The 27,268-nt window shown below is 34.6% G+C and overlaps 1 protein-coding gene across 1 annotated transcript; it reads left to right on the plus strand.

The window, feature by feature from the left end:
- The first annotated feature begins 18,810 nt into the window (after positions 1 to 18,810).
- On the plus strand, positions 18,811 to 19,956 carry LOC145140074 (F-box/kelch-repeat protein At3g06240-like). The gene has a single exon (XM_079073684.1). It carries the CDS (start codon positions 18,811 to 18,813, stop codon positions 19,954 to 19,956), a length of 1,146 nt encoding a protein of 381 aa, XP_078929810.1.
- The last annotated feature ends 7,312 nt before the right edge of the window (positions 19,957 to 27,268 follow it).

The raw sequence follows: 27,268 nt of genomic DNA on the forward strand, positions 1-27,268 counted from the left end.
GTTCTCACGGACGTAACACCCTTAACTTAAGAAAGAGAGAAATTGTTAAAAAAAAGTATACTAAAGAATATCCAAGATTTAGAAAAAGTAATACAACTTACCATGAGAAGATTCTGCATCTAAGATTAGATCAAGTGCATAAGCAAAATAAGGAACTTGACAGCTTAACCTACAGAGGTTGAAATCATCTTGAATGAACTCATCATCAACTTCACAGAAAAATTCATTTCCTTGCAAATTGCAAAACCATGTAAACAAAGATGTATCATCCTCATCTAAACCACTAACATCAGATTCCTGGCTGTCTGTTTCAGATTCATCTGCAATTAAAACCAAAAATAAATGTTATTATGCAAGAGTTAAGACCTCAATTTTAGGTTGGAGCACAATGTTCATCCATCTTGTAATACATTCAAACATGCCATTAAATGGTTAAATCATCTGTTCAAACTAGGCCTCAATTTTTTCTCATTGAGGTTCGCCAATTTTGCAAGGCTATAATTGTTAAGCAGGATAAAGATTGCATACCAACATGTTGAAAGACCTATATAGCATACATAAAATTCAAAATTGTAAATTTCTACCAAGTAGTTTGCTTTTAAGGAAAACAACTCCACGTTCAACTAATTCAAATGGAACTGTTATGAATGCGTACAAATTTTATCCCAATTTAACTGAAAAACTGAAAACGTTTATCTGATTTTTGTATGAAGATGAAGATGTTATAAAAACACCCTGAATACAAAGACTTTCAGAACCCATAAGCAAATTCTTGATTGAATACTTGAAATCAGTCATAAATTTAAAAATAACCTGATCCAAAAATACAAATTACAAACCCTCAATATCGGTAAAGAACAATGAGAAAGCGGTGGGAAGAGATTTTTGGAAAAATTCCATTGGACAGAAAAGAAGTGGAACAAGAGAGAAACACATAGCAACTGAGCCCAAGATAAACCAGCCAACTAAAATTAAACTAACCAACTAAAATGTTTAACTAAATTAAATTGAATTATTGTAATTATATATATCAAAGTTAGGACTCAAAATTATATACTTTAAATCCATTAAAATGTTAGATAAAAATGCCCTTTTAGTCACTCTTCCCATATAGACTTAAAACAAATTAAAAAGAACATTGATATATATATATATATATATATATATATATATATATATATATATATATATATATATATATATATATATATATATATATATATATATATATATATATATATATATATATATATAATAGGCGAATCCTCGCGCGTTGCGCGAAAATATAATTATATAGTTAAAATAATAACTTTTATCAAATTATTATTTTATATTTCTACTTTGAAACAAAATGTTAGTAGTAAAGCAAACATATAGTTAACATATTAGTTTTATTAAACATTATAGTTTAATTTTTAAGTCATTGTGATATATACAATTATTTTATAATTTTATAAACCGTTTAAAATTGTGTAAATTATATATCAAATGGATGATAATATAACGGGTAACAAAACGTATGAACAAAAATATGAACTGCAACTTTTAGTAACATAAAAAATAGAAAAACATCTATTATAACATTTATATTAAAAAAGATATATATACAACGAATAATAAAAAATATGAAAAATAAACACTATAACTTTTAATAACATAAAAACACTAAAACATCTATTATAACATTTATATTAACTCTTCATATTTAAATCACAAATCTCTTCAAATATATTAATGTTTTTAATGAGCAAAACTTTACAACCTTATAAAAGAAAGGAAAATAAAAAGTTATTAGTGATTACTAATTAATAATTATAGGTTAAAAACTCTTGAGTTGTAACTAATAAATATACATAAATTAGAAAACTCTTGAGTTGTAGTGTGAGTTTCAAATAAATGCGGTACTTGGAAATGTATATTTATTATTATTATTATTATTATTATTATTATTATTATTATTATTATATTCGTCTAAATAATTGGTTTTGATGCATCATTTTAATCCCTTCAATTATTAAACATAAAGATATTTAATTATAAATTTATAACATACATAAGGGCATATAAATGTTAAACAAATCACATATAATATATATATTTTCGTAAATGTCATATGTAATTCTTGTCGTAGTAATATGGATAAATTACTTTCATATGAAGAACATATCATGATGAGTCTATCATAACTACATATCAAATATTCAAAATTATGTTATCTTTTAAATATTGTCTTTTAAATATGTTGTGTAGGATAACCCAACAAAAAAACAATAAAAAATAAACATAATCAAAATATAAAAACAACAATCAAATAAATAAGAGCATTTGGTGGTTGAATATATAAATAAAAATGTTACATAAACATACATTTAAATCAAAAGAAAAAACTAACATTCGTCAACTTTGCTCAAACAAAAAAACCTATATCCATTTTATGAATCTTCTTTCTTCATTTAACAACATTCAACCATAGAAACTTGATGACAATTCTTCACTAACCTGCAATCAAAATATTTTTCTTGAAAAAAAAGAATCAGAAAGATATTCCAAGCAAAACATTGATGTTTGGAGAGCCACATTCAAGATTGAGTAATACACACAAATCACATATAAAGAAAAAATAGAAAAGCTTCATTTGTTTTGGTTGTTAGAAAAAATCATATTACAATTACCATCGATGCGACATAACCCATTTCTTCAAATCATCATATTTGGATCGTGAATGCTTCAACTATATGAAAAATTTTGAATCATAATATCTTCAAATCTTTCTTACATGTAAGATTTTATATAACACAAAAGACACAAAAGATTGACCTTTTTATAGTAAAATTTTCACTAAATGCTAATTAAACATAATATAAGTTATAAAACTTTTGAGTGTTAAATCATAATTAAGAAAACCTTTGAGTTGCATTAGTTAAAAAAGGGGGTTTCAAATGAATGAGGTTTGAGGAAATTAAAAAAGGGGGAGTCAAATGCATGAGATTCAAGAAAAAATGCTAGCTTTATAAGTATGTATGATATATATATATATATATATATATATATATATATATATATATATATAATATATATATATATATATATATATATATATATATATATATATAGAGAGAGAGAGAGAGAGAGAGATAGGTTCAAATGTTTTTAGCAACTATTGCGTGCCTAAATGCACCAATGAGAATTCAAGAAATAACAAATAATTAAATAAATCATTTAAGGGTATTTTGGACCTTTTGTACTTTAATTAAGGAAATCATTTAATTGAAATCCTGCAATTAAGGAAATAAAGTAAATATATTTGACCTACTCGTGTGTGGTAGAACACGTCCATTGCTGACGGCACCAATTTCTTCGCTTGGTAGAGGATCCCGACGGCTTTTCCTCCGTCTCCTGCTGGTTGTTTCCTCTTCGCCGCCTGAACAATCTTTATCTGTGCCACTATTCGTGTTGTTTGTGAGACCAATTTCAGACAATAACAGTTTCTGAATAATCTTAATTAATGGATTCTTCGAGGAGGTACCAACCGCCTGCTTGTAAGGCTGAATATTATTCTTCGTATCAGCATCTTGGGTCTGATTATGGTTAATTGAGTCAGAATTTTGGGGAAATTGATCATTGACTATCGCATTTTTTCTTTTGCTTCGATTCAGGAATGTCAGTAATTCCTCCATTGATACCCTCATATCGATCATACCATGGAGCATGAACAATCACAAACACCCATGGTGTTTTACTCTAACTAACCGTCTTCAAGCTGTCAGGTATGATTCTCCCTTGGGTTGATTTCTCTTTTTTCTTTGTTTGAAACTAATTGGATTTCATTGATTGAGAATTCAATAATGGAATTGGACCTGTCTTATCCAAGTGTTTGATAATAAAACATGTCTTCCAAGTGTTTGATATAAAGTCAAAAAGAAAGTTTTTGTGTAAAAGATGCAATTTTGATATGTTTGACTTATTGGGAAGATTCTGTCAGAATATGTTAAGGTAACATGTTTATACTTGTGTTGAATTGTTCTGTTAGAAGTAAAATAGATAAGATTTTGTTAGACTTCTTAAGGAATTGAAGTTTAAGCAACAAATAGAAATGAAATATTTTTTTAGAATTGATCTTAATATGTGTAGTTATGTTATTTTGGTGTTTTTATTTTATAAAAAAAAGATGTTGTAAATTCTATTAGAATATAAGTTAAAACTTGTGTGTATTCTGTCAGAATTTATTTATATAAATGCATTCTGTCAAAATGTCTTTAAGAATGTTTTATTAACAACAAGTATATTTCTTTAACTGGTAATGCATTCTAGCAGAATTACAAGTAATGCATGTTATTAGAATAGCGATAGTATATTGTAGCAGAATAACTAGTAATGCATGTTGTTAGAATAAATTACAATTGTTTGATGTATACTAAATTCTATCATAATTTATAGTTGTTATTCTTTTAGAATGCTCCGAATTTTTAATATTTGAAAGTTGATTATTATTATTATTATTATTATTATTATTATTATTATTATTTGTTGATTTATGTTTTGAAGAGACTGTCATTGATGTGGAAAAGGAGAAAAAACATGGAGAACTAAAGTGTTTTTTTGCAAAATCTATTATGCTAAAATGTATAAAGTGTGTCTTAACAATAATATTTTTTTGGAATAAATTATTGTTTTTGTTAGATTTTGATGTTTTTTTTTTCTTTTTTAACCATTTTTAGTTTTAATATTTAAGAATAAATGTAATCCGTATTCTTTAGAAAATGTTATTCTTGATAATATGTTGTATAATTCTTTAAGAATGTTTAATATAAAAAGTATCTTGAATGAAACAATATTCTGCAAGAATAAAACCGAAAATATACTTACTAGTTTATTGTTGATTTTTTGTCATTCTGACAGAATAAAACCGGTTATTATTAAAAAAATATTAAAATTTAATTAGAATTAAATTAAAAAATTCAGATTTTTAAAAAATAAGGGATTTAATGATCCCTTAAAATCCGAAAATTTCCTTTTTTAAAATAGGTTAATTGACCAAAATACATTTTTGCTGAAATTTGTGTGATTATATGATACATGCTACCCTATGGTAATATCATAGACCCTCAGATCATGATTGTTGATTCTATTCATCTAGTGGTCCAGATCTGTGCATTCTGACACACAATAGTTAGTAAAAACAAAATAACATAAGCCTATATATATATATATATATATATATATATATATATATATATATATATATATATATATATATATATATATATATATATATATATATATAGAGAGAGAGAGAGAGCTAGGTTCAAATGTTTCTAGCAACTATTGTGTGCATGTATGCACCAATGAGAATTGAGAAAATAATAAATCATTAAATAAATCATTTAAGGGTATTATAGTAATATTGGCATATTTAATTATGGTAGATATTTAATATAACAAAACTATAATGGTAATTACACATTATTACTATTTAATTAATTAGGGAAAAGAATAATATCCTATAAATTAGCACAACAGTCAAAAAGATACGACCATCTCCTTCTAAACCTAGACCCAATTTTCTTTTCAACTGCGATCCAACCTCACCGACGGCGTCCCTCTCTGTCAACCATCGTTACTGGCCGCTAGAAGGCATCTTCCGCCTGGTTCTCCGATACACAAGCAAAATCGACGTATGGTGAGGCTTATATTTGTATATTTTATTGCTCGTTTCAGGTTTAATTTTTCTCACCATAACCCAAATCGTTTGTAATTTCTAAAATCAAGTATTTATTTTATGTCTAATCGTTTCTAAAGTTTGAAATCAGAAATCGCTAAACCGGTGCCACCATTCTTTTTATTGTTTCTATCAATGTTCCTGCTTTTTTGTTCATCCTAAGAAACGAAAGGCTATATCTAGATTTGTTCTTAATCTATGCAATTTCTCTTTCATTCTTAACGATAAATAGATCAATTATCTTATCAAGGGGTACAAATGACATTGGTCTATTGTATTGAAAGTTGTTTGCTGCGATTCAAGATTTAGAAGCTGTATTAGCGCTTCTTGAAAAAAAAAATTACAATGAATTTAATAAAATGTTTCATAAGATTATATTCTCATAGAATGAACATGTTTTTGAATTATGATCAGTTATATTATTTTCTTTGGTATCTTATAACTAGGTTGTGATTTTTTCATTTGAAAAAAATTGGATTTTGTGTAGTTATGAATTTCACACTTGCAATTTAAGGAGTTGGTTATATGAAAAGGGTTAAACTGAGATTTTTTTTTCATATCCGAATGCAAACACCTGTTAATTCTATCAGAATATAAATTTTACATAAAACATGTGTTACTAGTAATTCTAACAGAATGCATTTATACATTCTATGCTTTAGAATGTTTATATATATATAGAAATACGATAACAAATGGTAAATCACATGCTTTTAATTCTTTATAGTGGCATGTAAAGTTATAACTAGCAAAGTTTATTCTATGTATTCTGTGAGCATATATTCTATGTATTATGCAAGATTGTATTCTATATATTCTACCAGAATGTATTATATGTATTTTGCCAGAATGTATTCTATGTATTCTGCCAGAATGTATAAATTGATAGAAATTGCAAGTAACATGCTTTTAACCATTCTTAATTTTTGTTGCATTTGTGATAGGAATGGTTGGAAGAATGGCTTGAAGACCTGATAAGAATGACTTGAAGAATGAGTCAAAGATTGATCACACTCACAGTTTAAGAATGTTCTTATTTTTTAAGAATTACACTTGTATTTATTCATTAATTGTATATTCAAGAATGCTGATTTTTTATGATATTCTTTTAGAATATGTATAAATATATTAAAATGTATAAGGCTATTAGTAGGTAAGAATATGTATGAATTTGAATTTAAGTTCGAATGTATATGAAAATATGAGAAATTGTTATACTTCAACTGGGAGTTCAAGAATTCTGTTATTCTTCATTAATATTCTAATAGAATGAAACTCTGCGAGAACATCATTCTAACAAAAAAATATTCTGACGGAATAAATTCAGTTATGTTTACAAGTTATGTTTAGAATTAAATTGAATTAATTTAAAAAATTCAGATTTTTAAAATTAGGAGAATTAATTATCCCTAACAATCCAAGAATTTCCTTTTTTAAATATAGTTAAATGTCCAAAATATCCTTATGCTGAAATTTGTGAGATTATATGGTACATGTTACCCTATTGTAATATCATAGACTCTCAGATCTTGATCATTGATTCTATTCCATCTATGGTCCATATTTGTGCATTCTGGCAAACAATAGTTAGTAAAAACAAAATAACCTAAGCCTATATATATATATATATATATATATATATATATATATATATATATATATATATATATATAATCCTGCTTCGAGAAGTTTCTTATTTTGGGATTGTGGACAATAAATGGATCGAGTAAAGGCATTGGGCTTCAAGGGAATAGGGTTTAGACCGTATTGGATGTTGATAATATTGGTTATGTGATCAAAACTATTGGTTTGTGTTTTGGAGTCAAAGGAGTAAAATGGGAAAAGTAATGTTTCAGACTTCTTGGTTTTTGACCATTTTGACTTTTGGTCAACTGTGAGGGGTTGAGAGCTTAGAAGGGAAAAATGGTCTTTTGCCCAAATGAGGATTTATCTTGGTATTTGGAATTGCTAAGTTGGAGTATTTACCTTAATTGCTAATTAGGGTTTGGTTTGTGGATATGTTAGTGGGAAGGACTTCAACACCGGCACCTCGTGGGTGAGATCTATTCGTTTATCGGTCGAGGTGAGTCTCTTCACTATACTTGTGGGTCAAAGGCGCCAATGTCGGGCCAGTAGATTGTATATGCAGGATGCTAGTTGTCTTTGTAACTCTTGCATGTGTTTATATGTAATACCGGGCGGGGCCTGATAAATACTGGGCGGGGCCTGATATTCATCAATGTCGGCCCAATGGATTATGTTTGTAGGATGATCGTGTCTTTGTGACATTTTTTGATATGCATGTATTTGCTTGTTGTGTTTGTGACTCTTGCTGGTTTGATTGTATGTTTAGCTGAAGGGGGTAAAATAGACCCAGTACCGGCTGAAAGAGACCAAAAGGGGTGAAATAGACCCAATTTAGTTTTGTACTGTTATGCATGTATGGTATGGGGTACTATATGGGAACTCACTAAGCAATGTTCTTACATTTTTATGTTTATGGTTTCAGGTGCTTCCAGTTCGAAAGAGAAGGGCCCAGCATGATCCCACCGCATCCACCAACATTCCGTATTATATGACCTGATTTGTACTCTGATAACTATTTTGTACATTATCACGTTTTCATGGGTATTAAAATGAATGAATGATGTTTCTGTTGGTTTTCAAAATGAAATTTTTACTTAGTAATTTTTGGGACGTTACAGTTGTCAGGTACATTATAATGTAGCAACGATACTATTGACAGTAATGACAAGCATTACGAGCCCATGGTCGTTCCTATAATAGGGCATCGACATCGTAGGGTCATTCCCGGAAGCCCCAGGGAGGTTGGAGTTTTTTATAGTAGCAGTTGACTACTTTACCAAATGGGTCGAGGCTAAGGCGATAGTTTTGATTACAAGGGAAAGGGTTATAAAGTTTGTATGGAGATAGATAGTTTCTCAATATGGTTTACCACACACTATCATAAGAGACAATGGAAAACAGTTCACGGATAACCCGTTCAAAATATGGTGCTAGGATAAAGGCATCAAGCATAATTTTATGTTGGTGGCTCACCCTCGGGTGAACGAACAAGTGGAAGTAACCAATCAGACTATTGTGAAGGGAATTAGGACTAGATTGGGGAGATCAAAAGGGAATTGGTTCAATGAACTACAACATGTTTTATGGTCATACCGGACGACCATCAAAACCCCTACCAAAGAAACATCGTTCAACCTAGTCTATGGTACCGAGGCGGTATTTCAAATTGAAGTTAGCTGTGACATCCCCAATTTTCACGGTCATTTTAAACTTTTTGTTTATGCTTATTTAAAACATTTGCTATTGCGGAATTAGTCCCAAAACATCCTTGACATGATATAATATAAAAAATCAAGGCATTTCAAAAGATTTTAAAAAGCCTAGAATGTCATACCTGATACAAGAAACATAAACATAAATGGAGACTTAGAATATCTCAATATACTAACGGTCTACATCTCTTTGAATCTCTCATTGTGCATATACCTTTGTATCACTACCTATGATATAAAGAAGCTAAGTGGGCTAGGTTGGAAAATCTGGTGAGTACATAGGAATTTCAATCCCATAATGTTTTAACATATATATATATATATATATATATATATATATATATCTTATAGCTTGAAATATACAAATATACCTCATATAAGGAATCTACCTCATTCTGTGGATCCTCACATTTTAGTCCTATACAACGACTTAATCCATACTCTCAGATTCAAAAATGAATGGTTTTACCTAATCCATACTCTTAAATCAAGAATAAACTATTATATCTAATCCATACTCTCGGATCAGGGATAAGTTGTTATATCTAATCCATACTCTCAGATCAGGAATAAATGACTATGTCGAACCATACTCTCGGATTAGTGAGAAAAGACTATTCCCGATCCATACTTTCGGACCAGGTACAAATAACTATGCCTAATCCATACTCTCGGATCAGGGATGAATGACTATTCCTAATCCATGCTCTCGGATCGGGGATATCAGAATTTAACTCTCTGTTCATATCTCGCATGTACTCTTAAGAAGTTGTTACCTATTGCCTAACTTAATTAAAATTAAGCCTCTTTTTGCAAGTCTTATATTATCTCTTGGTAAGACTACAATGCTCAACTCCTAATACTGACTCTGTTTAGGCAACACTATCATACTTCGTTGTGTATATAGTATTTAGGTATCAATAAACCAATATCCTTCTCTCTAATGATACTTTTATTATTATTATTATCATGAAATAATAACTTAACTCATATATAACCATACTTGATGCACATATCATATATTATCAGATATGTTCTGAACACTTATTCCAGACAATAGCAAATATCTCACATATAAACTATTTAACAGATATTTAATACTTTAATTAATACTTGTATTAAAACATATATCATAAAAGGACTATGCACTCACATGATAAAAATGGGTGACTGATGATTTCGACAACGCTTTACTTCGTACTTTGAAAAGACCTAGATACATAAAGTACTAAGCCTTAATCTAGTTTCATAATCCTAGTACCTATAATAATTATAGTCTAGATTCCTCACTAATCCCAATGTCTACATCAAGATCTATTAAGTAAGAATCAGCTAGGCAGGACAGTTGGGAGACAGGATCATTTCGACAAAATAGCTTTTCTGAAATCCAACAACCAAGCCAACATGACCATTCTAGACACCTCTCCCATAAGTAGATCCAACAATATAATGATTTGGAATTACTGATAAATATTATTTATAGGTTCATAATAACGACTTATGACTATAAATATAAGTTACACTGAAAACAGAAGAGTGTAGCTTAACTTACAAAGGTTTTAGCGAAAACTGGGAAAACGTGCGGACATAATCTCGACCCGAATACTCCTTCTAGTCGGGCTCCGAGAGTTCCCGATACTCTTCTAAGATATTCTAAAAGTTAGGAAGAAAACTGAAATCGAAAGTTGGAGAGGTTAGAGAGTATTTGAGGTGAATTATGAGGAGAAACAAGGGAAAATGAAGGATATATACTAAAGTGATGTGCACGCCGCACGCCAAGCAGAGGCGCGCCACACATGTCTGGTGTGCTGGCTCATTTGTCGTCCTACCACGTGTTGTCTTGCTACTTGTCTGCGTCATCGCTTCCAGAACGTCGCCATGTGTTGCATTTTCCTGGTGCCAGGTGTCACAACTTTCTGGTTCCAAGTCACCTTAACCCTTGGAGGAGTGGACGGCCAACTTACCTCGTGACACCCTCTCGTGATGCCACGTCATCGCCGCACGTCATGCACTTTGCGCGCGTGATTTTATAGATTTTCAAAATGGCGTATCTTCTTCATACGTGCTCCGTTTTTAATGTTCTTTATATCCCTAAAAATCTCTCAATGAGATCTACAACTTTCCTTTAGGTCCCAACATCTAATTATCAATCCATCAAAATTTTATATTTTTTTATAGGCTTAGATTGTTAGAGATCGTTGTAGAAAGCAGAACTCTTATATACGGACTCCTTTCTCGAGTTTCTTTATATCGACGAACTCCTATTGACAAGATCTTCTACTCCCGCTTAGTTTGTTTTGGCTAACAATCAACCGGTTAGAATGTCGATTTCTGTGCCCGCACTGTTGTGTTGAAACTTCGAAAAATCATAACTTCCTCTTACGAAGTTGGATTTAGACGTTCTGTATATGCACACTCTCGTTTTAACGACTACTATGAATTTTGCTTAGATCTCTTGAGCTAAAAAAGTAATTTATTAAAAAATCACTTTTTACGATACGTAGAGTCGTGCCGGTTTAATCGCGAAACTTCGAAGAAGCATAACTTCTTCATACGAAGTCGGATTTCAACATTCTTTATATGTACGGAATCCTTGTCACATATATTATAACTTTTGTTAAGATTATTTTTCCTAAATAGCATCCGAACTACAAGGACTTCGAACCCCTATGTTGAGTCTAATACGAAAAACTGGGAGTAAGTATAGATCAGTTGGAGGAGTGACGCAATAATGTTTTTGATACATAGTTTAACAGTTTGGTGATCTAGACTATACAAAAACATAAAGGGCCTTTTAAAACGAAATCAAAGAGTTAGTTGGGTCAGAATGACATTAGCTCTTATTTCCATTTTGTAAACCAGTAATAAATATACAAGTTCCTTTATTTATATTATTAATTGGGCTAAAACTTTATTTTGTACTAAATCCATTGAAAGCCCAATTTATATCTTGTAAACTAATCTCTGGCTGCAATCCTCAAGCCATTCATCACACTCGCTTCCTTCTTGAGTCCCGTGACTCAACTATCACTACTTGAGAAAGGCCCTCCAGACCTCAGAATCAACTACCTTCCACATTTCTGCACCACTAAAACCCAACAGACATGGCCACTGAGGCCCGAACAATCATTTGACCCATCCTCAACTTGGACGATCATACCCGATAAACCGATAAAGGCGGAAATACACTGCAACGAATCATGGTGCCAAGTCGTGCCACCTTCCTTAACCAGTTACTTAGAATCCCCAAATTTTCCTCGAGTCGATTATGGATCCTGTGCTTCCAATGGTACGGGACCGATACTACCTTCCATACCTATCCATACTTTCCGCAAGAATCATCTCGGGTACCTCTAAGTAACGACTTCTAACCTTCTAAAATTATCTAGTTTCAACAATATGTAACTTAATATACTCGCTTACTAGTTAGCCGAGGTTAATGGAAACTCCTAAAAGCATAAAGCAAGTAGCATTCGAGCATCGAGTAATCGGAACAAGCATAACCTAAACAGTTCATCCTATCAGTGATTGCTCAATACTAGCATACAAGTCTACAAGCTCATATAGTAGCCATATAAAGGCATCTCTCCTAGTATTCTATCATGCAAATCCTTAGCCCTAACTAGCATTCGATTCACAGATTCAAAAATCAAATCATATCATAAAACACGTGTAGGTATTTTGGGAAAACTTAGTTGAGCTCGGCCGATTGCATGCACCACACCCTTTTTCTTTTATTAGAAAACCCCTTTTTAAAAACATTTTTTTTTGAAAAATCCACTAAACCCTCAGTTTGAGTTCAGACACACCTGAGAGTATGCCTAAATCCATCAAACTAAGGCTCTGATACCAACTTGTAACGTCCCAAAAGTTAAGACTAAAAATTACGATTTTTAAATTAATAAAACCATTATCCAAGACAACATCATCAAAACCATAGTGAATCAAAGTGTATCAATAACATACAAATATATCAGAGTAATATAAAATACGAAGCGATGTGGTGTGTACACTGCACTCATCTCGGGCTCTTCCCCTTAGAACCAGAATTACCTGAAACATAAACTAAAAACCATAAGCACAAAGCTTAGTGAGTTCCTCAAAATACCACATACTAAACAAACATACTGCCAAACATATATGGGTGCTTGCCTACCCCTTCGGTCTATTTCAACCGGATACCATCAAGCATATATGCGTGCTTTCCTACCCTTCGGTCTATTTCAACTGGATACTATCAAACATATATGGGTGCTTGCCTACCCCTTCGGTCTATTTTAACCGGATACTAGCAAGCATATCTGTTTGCTTGCAATCCCTTTCGGCCTATTTCAATCGGATACCGGGTCTATTTCACCCCTACTATTACCACATAATATCATAACAGGAATCACAATGTTATCAAGCAAGTACAAGCATAACCGACAATTGTCACGAAGTCAACTATCATACTACAACATAAACTAGTGAGCCGACATTGGTGCCTTCGACCTATAGATACCATGAAGGAAATTCACCTCACAATTTGAAAAAATAGTTGCACCGATCACTGCTCTAAAAGCTATCTCTACCGGTCACCTACACAGTTAACAGAACCCAATTCTCAAACTGTAATCAAATTACCCAAAATGCCCTTAGGTTAAACTTAGTTAACCCTGGTTAAATCAAAGTCAACATTCAAGATCCAAAAGTCAATGTTTCATCTCTAGCTGAGTACGCCCGACATACCAAGAAAGTACGCCCAACCTATTCGGATGTTGACCAAAAATGGGGCGATGACCGCGTACGCACAACGTACCACCAGGTACGCCCAGTGTACGCAGCCGAGTCCCAAAACTACATTAAGAGCATATTACATTAAGCTCGTACGTCCAAAACTCAAATCCATGCCTAAAATGATGTCGTAATTCATAAAGTTTCCAACTTTATGACTTTGCATGACTATAAAGTGCTTAATGTCCAAAACCCTAAGTTCTTAACCCAATAAGACATCACAAATCTTCTATAGAAGGGATAGAAGGGCCAATATCACATTTTTATGGTTCATAATAGCTCCATAATGGAAAAAGTTTCCAACTTTATCCATTAGAATGGTCCCAACAAACAAGATCTAGTCTTTAAGTCTCAAAGGGACCCCAACAGTGCATCTTTTTCAACTTAATCCATTAAGTCCAAGACGCCAACTTTCATATCTAAATCAAAATGATGTTTAGATGGATAAAGTTTCCAAATTTATCCATAACAAGGCCACAAACTTTCAAGATCTAAACTTTATGCATTTAAAGTGACCAAGAGCTCATAACACCCAAAACTAGCCAAACTAGCCAAATCTAACAATTTCATCATCAAGATTTAAACTTTATACCTCTAAAAGAAAGATCAATGTGAACAAAGTCTGGATCTACAAGCTCCAATGCAACCAACACTTATTCAATGAGTTCCTTCTTCTCCATGGTGCACCAAGAACACTCCAAAGCACTTAAAAACACCTTCTTTTTTGCTCACAAGGCTCAATCTATGGTTAGGGTTTCAAGAGAGGGTGTTGGAGAGGTGGAGGCTAAGAATGGAGCGGGTTTGGGGAAGTTAAGGAGCTTAAATAGGGCTCAAACGATGAATATAAGGTTTTGGGCACTGATCGCGTATGTCCATCATACTCAATTTACGCCCTGCGTACTCAGCATACTCAGTACACCTAGCGTACCCAATTTACGTCCAGCGTAAGCGGCTGACCCAAAAATCGCCCTAACTTCAAACGATCATAACTTCTTCGTTTCAACATTTCATCAATAACTAAAACTTGGAAGTCTATATATATGTGTGGTTGGAAATCATCCTAATCAATATGGAAAATAAACATACGATGAAATGGTTACCATTAACTACCTTTTATATTGGGCGTATAGGTTCTAGAACTCTTGTGACCACATCAATAAGCCATACATGTAGACATTAAAAAAACCAATGAGTAAAACGGTTCAAACAGTTAGCAAATCCAGAAAACCAAGTATTAACTATATCTATAACCAAGTGAAACTAAGAAAAAAACTAATGATTTGAAAATTCAAAATCAAATTTATAACACTAAACAAGAATATAACCAACTAAATGGTAAACCAAAGAAACACAGTTGATGCAAAAGAGTAAAGAACCATAAAATAATATAGGGCTTTAAGAAAATGAGATTAAAGAAAAAAAACTATAAGGAAAAGTAGGTGAACATATTATAATAGAGGGGTTAGGGAATAATTTTTTCAGGACAAATTCAATTACCCCATCAAAATGCATAACAGGTATATGAAGTGTCGGTGTTGGTAATTTTCAATTTTACATTTAAATTTTGAAAATCAAGAAGATGAAACATCAAACTGACAAATTATTGCTACAAATAAGGTATTGTATAGTGAACTCAAAAAATTATTCAATCAAATGTTTCAAAAGTCGAAAAAAACATACCCTACATTCCAATTTTAGTCGAGTTTAACAGTCTAACTTAGTTCGAAAACTTACTGAAATCCTTAAATGTTTTGTTTGTATTTGAGCTTTTTGATTCCCTAAATTTTTTTTGCATGTGGTTACAAAAATTTATGTGAAAGTATATGAAAAAAGAACTGTTTAGAATGAAGTAGAACGGTAGATAAGCAATAATAAGCACTCAGATCACTTGTGAAAAAAACAATCGTCAGTTGGGTTTTTTTGTCATGTCGTTAGGCATTTTCCAAAGAACGTTTCCCTTACCCAATTTGGCAATGGTCAGGGTGATGTGGAATCAATATCACATGTGTGTGATTGTACGGAGGAAACTAATGAAAATAAAAACCGAAATCTTCCATTCTATTCCTCCGCCATCTCGTGGTACAAGACATATACTAAATAAAAACAAGTATACTCGTAATTATAGTCTTTCACAAGAGAATATTGTGGTTGACCAATGCTGAGATACTCTAAGACATTATTAAAATAACCTCGCAAGAAAATTAATGGTTTTAAATGACTTAATAGTTGACAAATTAGCATGTTCATGAAAATTGTAACATAAGCTTATTATACCTGCAGATATGAGTCTCCACAAAGTACGTTGTTCCAAACCAGGTTGAATCAATTTGCATAATGCCTTATAAAATTTAAGATGAAATATGTTATGAGAGGGGCGTGAATTGAACAATTCTTGGAAAACTGATTAAGAATTAAAAAATGAAACAACTTACAATGTTGGCCAATGATAAATCACTTTTGTCGATCTTTTCCTGACTTACAACTTCTAGCCTCTACAATCATACAGTGGTTCAGATTAAAAAAGGAAGTAACATTTATTGATGATGGAAACATGCCATATACCTTTGTATGCCAAGTAAGTAATCTAATTTTTAAGTGATTATTACCTACAATCAGTGTTGTAAATATCAGCCTAGGCGGCGCCTAGGCGCTAGGCGGTCTGCAACTGATTACGATTATGGGTGCTTGGCGGAAATTGGTCAATATCGGTCAAACTCAGGCTAGGCGGTCATCGGTGGTCCTTGGTGGGAAGATTTTAAAAATTCAAAATTTCAAGTTTTCAATTATTACACCAAAATTTACAAAACTTCAAAATTTTAAATTTTTAAATATTCAAATTTTCAAATATTATACCAAATATTTCAAAATTTCAAAATTTCAAAATTTTAAATTTTCAAATACTATTTTTTCTTAGAATATATTAAGTTTTAAAATAGTTTTATTAGTAATTTGTGGTCCCCGATTAATCCTTCGATTAATCCCCGCCAAAAAGATTAATCGTTTGACCCCAGTCGTCCGCCGAGCTACCGCCAAATGATTTTTACAACCTTACCTACAATAGAGATTGCATGATTTCAAGACCTTTGATATTATGAAAAATAAAAGATAATTAATGTAGCAAAATCTAATAAGGTAGTCCTTTCATACCTTAATCAATATCCGAAAGTGAATCTGAAACTTTAATAAAAGAAAAATATTCAACCCTCTAATTCCTCAGCATGAAATAACACACGATAACAACAATATAAGAAAGACATTCCTTACCTGGAAGGATGGAATACTTAACATTGTTACGATTTACATAGTTTTGTGAACATCAAATGTGAGTATCAACTATTGCATAAACAACCCTATTGAAGATAAAATAGACCGAGGTAAACCAATAGACAATGATATTAAAACCCCCAATAAACTAAAACGAAACCAAAAAGAGAGAGAGAGGGAGAGAGAGAGAGAGGTAAGACGAAGAAATAGCAAAGAAGTTCATTGTCTTAAGTTTTTTGTTCCTTTGATAATCAAGTATGACATTTTCGTTGGGTTTTTTTTGTTCCTGTTATAATCCTTTAGATTCATTTGACCTGCACAAGACAATCGACTGATTTTTGGCGATATATCTTAGATTCAGAAAGATTCAGTATAACTTGATGAGGGCCAGGTCAAAAGTTTGAGTGAAATAAGGCACTATGCACAGATTAGGGGCTAGGTCAAAAGCTTGAGTAAAATAAGGAAATGCATACAATGATTGTATTTTCTGTTTAAATATTTGGACGATTTAAATTATAATATTATAATATTATTGGTTTGTTGTACTTTAAGCTTAAACACTTGGACGTCTCAATTCTATTTACGTCCCAATTCTCTTTTTGGAAATAGTAAGGTTTGTATAATAATATAGTAAGATAATATATATATATATATATATATATATATATATATATATATATATATATATATATATATATAGTTTTTGGAGCTGCATTCGTGTCCGCAGGTCGCGCCCATGCACAAGCTCGGTGTTTTTGGTCTACGAAATCCAAGATTTGCACACCCCCTGCGCGCAGGTAGGAATTGTAGTAAAACCATAGACACAAACTTGTAAGCCTTTCATGCATTCAAGCTTATAAACCTTGTTGAGTTTGGTCTTTCTACCAATGTGGGACTCATTCACACATTCATCTCTTTTTGCTAAATTTATTCTCAAATACACTTCTTTGAGTATCGATATCTCATTCACATATACTCCATTTTGGACATATATTATATCGTTTCGAAGTTCTCGTGGAGGAGAACACAAACCCACTTAGAATTAATTATATATACAACACATGTATATATTTATATATGTCCAAAGTTAGTAAAATATAAATATTTATACTAAATTTTCCAACACAAACCGAACAACATTAGACATCTAGGGGATTATGGTTCAAATACTTACCGAAAATCAAACAACATTTCTAATTTTCCGATCCATAAATCTATGATGCATGACCAAACTAATTTAAGAGACGCGGCCAAATATTTAACAGTTCCTATTTGTCATCAAAGTAAAATATTTTCTAAAGTTTCTCTAATCTCTATTATAAAACACAAAAATACACCAAAAAATATGTAAATCACCATGAATAATCGATAACCAGTATCAAGCCTAAACCACTATTTAGATTTTAGGGCGGATTCACCTGGCAAGGGGCCCAACTATCGAATCTTTGATCATTCCCTGAATGGCCATTTATAACACTCGAATCCTTTTCTCACAGAAAATAAAACCACTCTCGACCCTGAAGTGTGAATCAAAGAAAAAACCTTCTGAGCCACCGTCACTGCCGCCGCTGGGCAGTGCTGCTGCTCTCGGAGTCTCGCCGACTTGGTTTTAGAGACTTGATCTCTCTTTCTCAATGCTCTCGATCTCTCTTTAGGTAAAAATATCTTCATAATCAATGCTCCTTTCAGTTGATTGTTATTATTTACTATTAGTAAAGTATTTTTTAGGTGCCTGTTAATCTTCTCGATCCATCCATGGAAGAATTACCTGTACCAATCATGGTTGATATTCTCTCAAGACTTCCCGTCAAGACAATCATCCATTGCAAGTGTGTATGCAAAAAGTGGTTGGATCTCATTTCCGACTCTTACTTTGCCAATAGTCACATCTCAAGATCATATGAAATCGTCATGATTCATCATAAATCAAATTATGAAGATAAGCGCGCAGCAGGCATTTTGAAATGGGTGGAGGTGGAAGACAAACTCGATCACCACCATTTACACCACGACCCTGTCATGAGCCTTGACCTTAATCTTGCACCCATTTTCCAATGGTCTGATATACTCCCAGTGGGCTCAGTCAACGGCTTGGTCTGCCTGTGGCAGTGTGGTCCTCAACATGAGAACACTTACATATGCAATCCAGTCACCAGAGAATATATGATTCTCCCAAGGCCACGATTCTACAAAGATAATTTAGCAATAAGTATCGTGTATAGTTTTGGTTTTGGATCACTTACACAGGAATACAAAGTGATACGGATTTTTCACGGGGCTATACCTGAAGATTCTACACCACCATGTCGGCCTCACCTGTTAGAAGCGGAGGTCTACACCCTTGGCACTGGCCGATGGAGAAGTGTAGGTCCTGTATCATACTCTCTCATCCACAAAATCTATGGGCCATTTTTAAATGGTCATGCTCATTGGACTGTTGCTGACCATGATTCCCCTGAAAGGATTTGTGCTTTTGATTTTCACAAGGAGACATTTGAGTTGTTCCCATCTCCTCCTCCTGAAAGTGAGGAAAATTTTCTAAGTTTGGGAGTCATAAATGGTTGTTTATGTCAATCTGATACTGACCACGAGTATACATTCACAGTTTGGATGATGAAGGAATATGCGATCAAGAAATCTTGGCATAAAGAGTTGGTGATCCAGCAAAGTATCAGCTATGATCTTGATTTGCCGTTTTTGGAACCTTTGTATATAATTAAGGGTTTAAAAGATGGAACTATTTTGATGGCATCTTATAGCGACGTACTATTTGTTTACTGTCCTCGGAGGAATGTAATTGTAGACCCGGAAACATTCGATTGGTACTTCAGAGGATTTGCTTATCGTCCTAGCTTTCCTAGGCTCCGAAACTTTGAAAACGAGAGAGTTCATGTGTTTTAAAGGTCAAGAGTAGTTCTAGAACAAATATGCATCGTTTTTTTTAAGAAAATTCATTAAATAACCAAAAGTTAGGGGGTGTTTTCAGCAAATAACCATCAAATTTCGCATTTCGTAAAATGACCACATCCACAGAGGGGGCTTTGCGGATCACTTAATGTCTCTGAGGAACTTAGCACACCTCTGCGGAGATGAGTTGACAGCACTAAAAGACATTTTTTCGGGGGTTTTTAAGGTTCCGCAGAGGTGTCTCTGCGGATCTTGTGAACACCTCTGCGGATCGCTTAACGTCTCTGAGGAATGGGTACGAACAATTTTTTAAGAGAATTTTTTTAGGATTTTTAAGTATTTACCCATTCCTCTAAGACGTTAAGCGATCCGCAGAGGTGTTCACAGGATCCACAGAGACACCTCTGCGGAACCATTAGAACCCAAAAATTTTTTTGTCTTTTAGCGGTGCCACGTCATTTTCGCAGTACTGTGCGTCGTTCCTCAGAGGATTAAAGGGATCCGTAGAACCCCCTCTGCGGATCTCGTGGTCATTTTCCAAAAATCAAAATTTCATGGTTATTTGCTGAAAACACCCCCTAACTTTTGGTTATATCATTAATTTTCTCTCTTTTTTTTGTGTGTGGTCCTTTTGAGTCCAACATGTTAACTATTGTCGTTTACCTTTCATTTAGCGTCTTCTTATGTGTTTGCAAACACATCCTACTACATATACTCTTAAAGTACATATATCGTCTCATGTCTGATTATAACTCTCAACCTACGACTGAGGGACAGTTTTTCATTAACACCTGATACTGTTAGGCTAGAAATTGAAAGACACGGACACCTTTTGTGACAACCCGAAATTTCCAAGCTTGTTTAATTAATTAAACCTATTAGTGTTAGACTCATTTGGCTTCCAGCTATCACTCTTTGGAACCTGTTTTGAGTGTTCTAACCCTAGTACATCAAAGGAATAAGAGATTGGGAATAGCAGCTTAAGTTCTTAACTGCCTGCAACCGTAAACCTCCTCAAAAAGGGAGTTTACGGTCAAGACCAATGAGTTTACGGTCATGGTGACCGTAAACCCATCCCTATATATATGGAGGGTGATCACTTCAGCCATTCTTTTCCTCTTTCAAGCCATAGAACCGATTCTCTCTCAAAAAGCATAAACTTTTTCTTCAAAATCTTCAAGAACAAGTAAGTGGTTCCTTCTTTGTGTGTTAGATCCTTCCTAAATCCATGTTTCACTCTTGATTCATCCAAGGGTTTCGTGTTTTATCTAGATCATCAAAGATCCTCAAGAACACGGTTGTGTTTTGGACCGAAAACACCTTCTTTGCCTTCAAAACAGTAAGTATCATCTTCCCTTTCATGAATCTAGTTACAATCCTTCATCTTGGACTTAAGATCGCCACTCTTTACTTGAACAAAAGAGTTTACAGTCTATGAATCTTCATAGACTGTAAACCCTTATAAAGGGTGTTCTTATAGCCCTTACCCTTCCTAAGGCTAAGTATGGTCCCTAGAATCCGATGCCCTTGAATGAAGCCCTTGAAAACCATCATTTTTGCAAGGTTTGATGAGTTTACGGTTGAATCTCCTTAGACCGTGAACTCCATGACCGTAAGGTCATTAGACCGTAAACCTTATGACCGTAAGGTCACAGAACCGTAAACACATGGGACCATAAACTCATTTGAACCGTGAACTCAATGGACCGTGAACCCAAGAACCGTGAACTCCAATGGTCATACCTCTTTGACCGTAAACTCTATAGGGTGGCCATATACCCTACTTATACAATCACATGTGATTGTATCCCATAAATCTTAGAGTTTCCTAACCAATAAGGGTGTTACCCTTCTTATTTAGTCGTCTATACACTAAATTCATACACATACATGTCTATATGTGTCTATTAGGATCATTGTGTGCTCAAGGTTACACTTGACGCTCTACAATCCTTTTCCAACCGCATGTCAGAACCACTCACTACAGGTGAGTTCATACCCCTTAATCAACCTTTGACATGATTTTAAATGCTTTTATGGGGAGGGAATACAAGTTGAAACATTCTAGTTATTATATTAATCATATGTGATTAATAACTAGAACAAACAGAAAGATTTTCTATTACTTTCAAATTGTTACCAAACTTATGGATTTCAAATACCTCAAAACATTTTATTAAACTATTTTAAATGCTAGACCCTGTATTAAACTCTTTTTAAACTTATATTATTGTCAAACTCATGTCTATACAGATATATCTATATAAGTAAGATTTGAAGGACTTAGGACTGATAGCTCACATTATTTCCTGTTCCTTGTTTGGTTGTGGACTTAGAGTACCCTGTTATTTGTCCGAATGTCTTTGAAATCTTAGTTATATATAATATATATGTGTTTAGATATAAAAGCTTTTACTTCAGTTCAATACCTTTGGGTAGCAAAGGCATACAAACAACATTACTAGTAAACTATAATAGGTATAGTTTAAGAGATTACTACCCACTATGATTAGTACAATGAAACATACAAGAGTCAGTTCATTTATGAGTCGATATAAACCTACTATTATGAGAAACAATACACACTATACACTATACAAGAGAATATACTATACACTAGTACAGAGAGAACGTTACTAGGCTATGACTTAGTATACAAACACTAATATACGATAATTTAAATGTGAAATATTACTTCATGATACAACAATACATTGTTGTATCACTTTGTAACCAGAGTCTCCTGGAGGGAGAGCGGGCATCGTGTGTATAGATCTATACGGGACAGACACTCCCACACCCCGACTGCTAGCTACAGTCCCAGCCGGTAAGGCCAAGGGGTGACAAAATGTCACCTCACTATTTTATGACGCCAGAAGGTCGTCAAGTATTCAGTCGTCGATCAGCATGGATACAAACTAATTCACATCTAAACCTTTAATTAACAATTAAAGGCAATAGGACTCATTAAGGAATATGGTACATTTAATACGACCTTGAGTCTTCATTTCTATCATTTAATAGTCAGTAGTGTCACTGCTGAGGTAGATACTACTATTTTCCTAGTAGAGAATAGAAATGATTGGGAGAAAACATACTTTTGCACAGTAACAAAGTACTACTATATTTTTCCCACTATTACATATACATATACAAACATTATGTTTTTATACAAGAACAAACATGTAAAACAGTCGGGCCTCGGGTAGAAGGCTACATTATTTATAAGCAGGAAATATAGGATTTTCTGGGAAAACTTTACAAATTTTCAGGATTTTAATACAAACATATTGTGGCTTTTAACTACTAAATGACACTAAATACTTATGAACTCACCAACATTTTATGCTGATACTCTTTTCAAAATAACTTGTATTCTTAGGGAACCAGTAAGACAGGTACACCCATGCAACTTTTGAAGGACGGAGTGGATCCAAGACTCGTCTTATTTTGATTGTACATTTTTGGTGTCATTTAAACTTACAAAAGAACACACATATATTTAACTATTATATTAATGCAATGGATGTTGTTGCTTGTCTTTACTATTATGCATTGTTATGATACTGTACATGACGTCCTCCACCGCAGAACGTTTCCGCCGTTCCGGTTTTGGGGTGCGACAGATTGGTATCAGAGCATTGTTTATAGTGAATCGAGTATATCAACCCATAAAAGATATACAAACTATAAACGCAACGGGATTAATATACTCTGACCAAGAGTTTATACTTTTAAATAATAAAATATTTAACTAAGTATACATACCTGCATTCATATAAAAATCAGTGTCATTAGGACAGAACAAAAGTATTACGATTGTTGAACAACGCGATTAGGCTTAGAGACATATAGTCAAACCTGGGAGGATATAGCCTGATCAACTATATTTTCCGAGGAGTGACTAGCATGTGCCTAAGAATGGTTGTGGTGTTGCAGTAAGTCTAAAAACTTACCAACACTACTACAACGAGAACCTTAGAACAGAACATAAACCTAAAATACTATAGGAGTATTTTGTGTTACTATAATTACGTATTTGAGAACTAAAAAGGTCTTTACTAGTAGGTCAATAGTTGCTAAGTGGATACGCTAAGGTTATATGTGACTAAGGCGTTATAGACTTAGAATATGTGACCTTTGCTTTACTTCATGTTCCTTGTTTGGTTGTGGATTTAGAGTTAGGGTCACTTATTCGAAGGTCTATCCTGTTTTGATTACATGTAACTGGTATGCACTATGCAAGTATTGAAGTAACTAGTAAGGATCATTTTATAATTATCTTAAGTAGTACGTCTATTTTTATAAGATTCTTATACCCCTTTTCTCGCGTAGATATTATGGATGGATTCCATCCCCACGGTGACCCATACTTCCCAAACCAAGGCAATGCTGGATGGCTTGAAGAAGAGCCAGAAGATGATCATCCAATCCCTTTGGATGATCACCTCGCAGAAGGTTTTTCGAATGGATCTAACTCTGAGCCAGAAGTCAACAACCTGCCCCAAGAGGCTCCAATCCCAAACCTCAACCCCCGACCAGCATTTCAAGGCCCCACTCCCTTGTGGGAGACAAACTTGAACAGTTGGAGTGATGAGCAGGGTCATCCCTTACCCTTCAACGGAGACCGAAGCTTTTACAACCTAAGCGAGGGAGGCTCAGCTGACCGAGCCCTACCCATTATGGTCCGCAGGATTGCTCGGAATGTGGAGCAAGGTCGAGCAGCTATCGACCGAATCATGGAAATTGACGCCAACTCTGGCGTTAACACGGTCCGCATTCGCCAGCTCGAAGAGGCTATGGAAAGGACTAGGAGAACCAATGAGGCTCTGCAGCAACAACTGGCTGCATCCCGAGCTGAAGTCATAGAACTCCGAGGGCATCATAGGGCGCATGAGCGACATCTTCAAGAAGTTGTACGTCAACTGGCAGATCTGAGGGTTCACCCGAGGAATATCCGTCGCCGGTAGAAGACGTCTGACTCATCTTTTCTTTTGGTTTAAGGAATAGCCTTTCTTTCTGTGCTATATGAAGCACTTGTCTGTGAAATATTCCTATCTCTCAAGTACTTTAACTAGACTTCTAAACTGTCAACATTTTCCCTATATGGTTTGATGTAAGACCTGCTGCTAGGTCATTTTTCCCGAACTCATTTACATCATTAATACCAGTAATATTGACAGTTATCTAATCTATTTGAAAGTCTTTACCTTTGTGTTTCCCTACTCTATTGTGGTGTCTCTATTTCAATCATACACTCATTCTAATGGTTGGGCTATGGCGATTTAGTCCATGGATCACTCTCATCATACTTACAATTGATCCTTACTATTATCATCATCTCTATAAACTTTCAGTAAAAGATGCCGCCTCGCAAGCGTCCGACCAGAGGCACACCTGTAAATCAAACTCCACCACCACTCCCTCCACAGTTCGATGCGGTGATGTTTCAGGCTGCCGTGACCGCAGCTGTGACCGCAGCCATGACTCAAGTAAATTCTGGTAGTACCAGTGGAGCTGGAACGGGCACCAACTCTAACCATTGTGAAAGCCAATCCTATATACGGGAGTGTACCTATAAAGACTTCATCAGTTGCAAACCAGTGTTCTTCAACAGAACCAGAGGGATCATGGCGCTGTCCCAATGGATCGAAAGAACAGAAGCAATCTTTGAGATGTGCTCTTGTCCTGAAGGAAGCAAGATAAAATTTGCTGCCTGCACCTTCACTGAAAGGGCCCTAACATGGTGGAATGGCCATGTCAAATCACTCTCACTGGTAGCGGCTAACGCGATGGGCTGGGAGACACTGAAGGTTTTGATGGAAAAGGAGTACTGCCCTAGAGACGAGATTCAGAAACTCGAGGAGGAACCGTGGAACCTTAAGATGAAGGGTTCCGACATAGTGGCTTATACAGCCAGATTCAGCGACCTAGTGACCCTATGTCCCAACATGGTCCCCACTGAAAGCAAGAAAATCGAGAGATACATCTGGGGTTTGGTACCCCCGTATCGAGGGAACGTCCTAGCATCGAACCCTGCAACCCTTGATAGCGCCAAGCAATTGGCCCAAAGGCTTATCGATCACGAGATTCCTTCTCCTCCAACAACAACTACAACAGCTGTATCAGCACCAACCAAAGCGGCCGACAACAAGAGAAAGCGTTGGGACCGAAAGAAGGGTAAGTCAGCTCAATCCTCTTCCAAGAACCAACAGGTTGTGGCTGTCCGTCCTGCCACAACTCTGGTTGCCCCTGTACCAGCAAAGCCATATGCAGGGAGCCTACCCAAGTGCACTAACTGCAATTTCCATCACAACGGCCCCTGCCGGGAAATGCACTGCACCAACTGCGTCTGGAAGGGCCATACTGTCCGGTTTTGCAAAGCACCACCAAGACCCATCACCCAGGTCCCTAGTACAGGAGTAAGTCAGGCCTGCTACGGGTGTGGCGAGACAGGGCACTTCAAAAGAAACTGTCCTAAAGCGGGGAATGCGGGAGGAGCAGGGAGACTACTTGCTATTGGCCACAATGAAGCAGTGGCAAACCCCACAATAGTCACAGGTACGTTTCTCCTCGATAACTCATATGCATGCGTCTTATTTGATAGTGGGGTAGAAAGGAGCTTCGTGAACCAAAAATTTAAACACTTACTTAATCAAGCACCACAAGCACTAAAGGAAACCTTCGTCGTAGAAATGGCTAATGGAAAGGCAAAGAGTTCTAACGAGATCTTCATAGGTTGTACCCTCACGCTAGATAATCATTTATTTCCAATCGACCTCATACCAGTGGCAATCAAGAGTTTCGACGTCATTGTGGGCATGGACTGGTTGAGTCTTTATCGCGTCGATATCCTGTGTTTCGAGAAAGTCGTCCGTCTAAACCTACCGAATAACGAAACCTTGTTGATCTACCGAGACAAACCCAGTACAAATCTTCGTATTATCTCGTGCATGCAAGCCCAGAAATACCTACGAAAGGAATATCGTGCATTCCTTACTCATATAGTCGATGTGAACCAGAAAACAAAAGACCTAAAAGACCTCCCCGTAGTACGCGACTTCCCCAACGTTTTTCCAGAAGAACTACCGGGTTTACCTCCCCAACGTCAAGTCGAATTCAGGATCGACTTAGTTCCAGGGACTACCCCCGTAGCCAAATCACCCTATCGTCTAGCACCTGCAGAGATGCAAGAAGTGTCCGGTCAACTTAACGAACTGCTTAGCAAGGGCTTTATAAGACCAAGCTTCTCACCCTGGGGAGCACCGGTCTTATTCGTGAAGAAGAAAGACAGATCGTTCCATAT

Source organism: Lactuca virosa, chromosome 9 (assembly GCF_052849685.1).
Source record: "Lactuca virosa cultivar CGN04683 chromosome 9, Lactuca_virosa_CGN04683_v6, whole genome shotgun sequence".
Classification (NCBI taxonomy): Eukaryota; Viridiplantae; Streptophyta; class Magnoliopsida; order Asterales; family Asteraceae; genus Lactuca; species Lactuca virosa.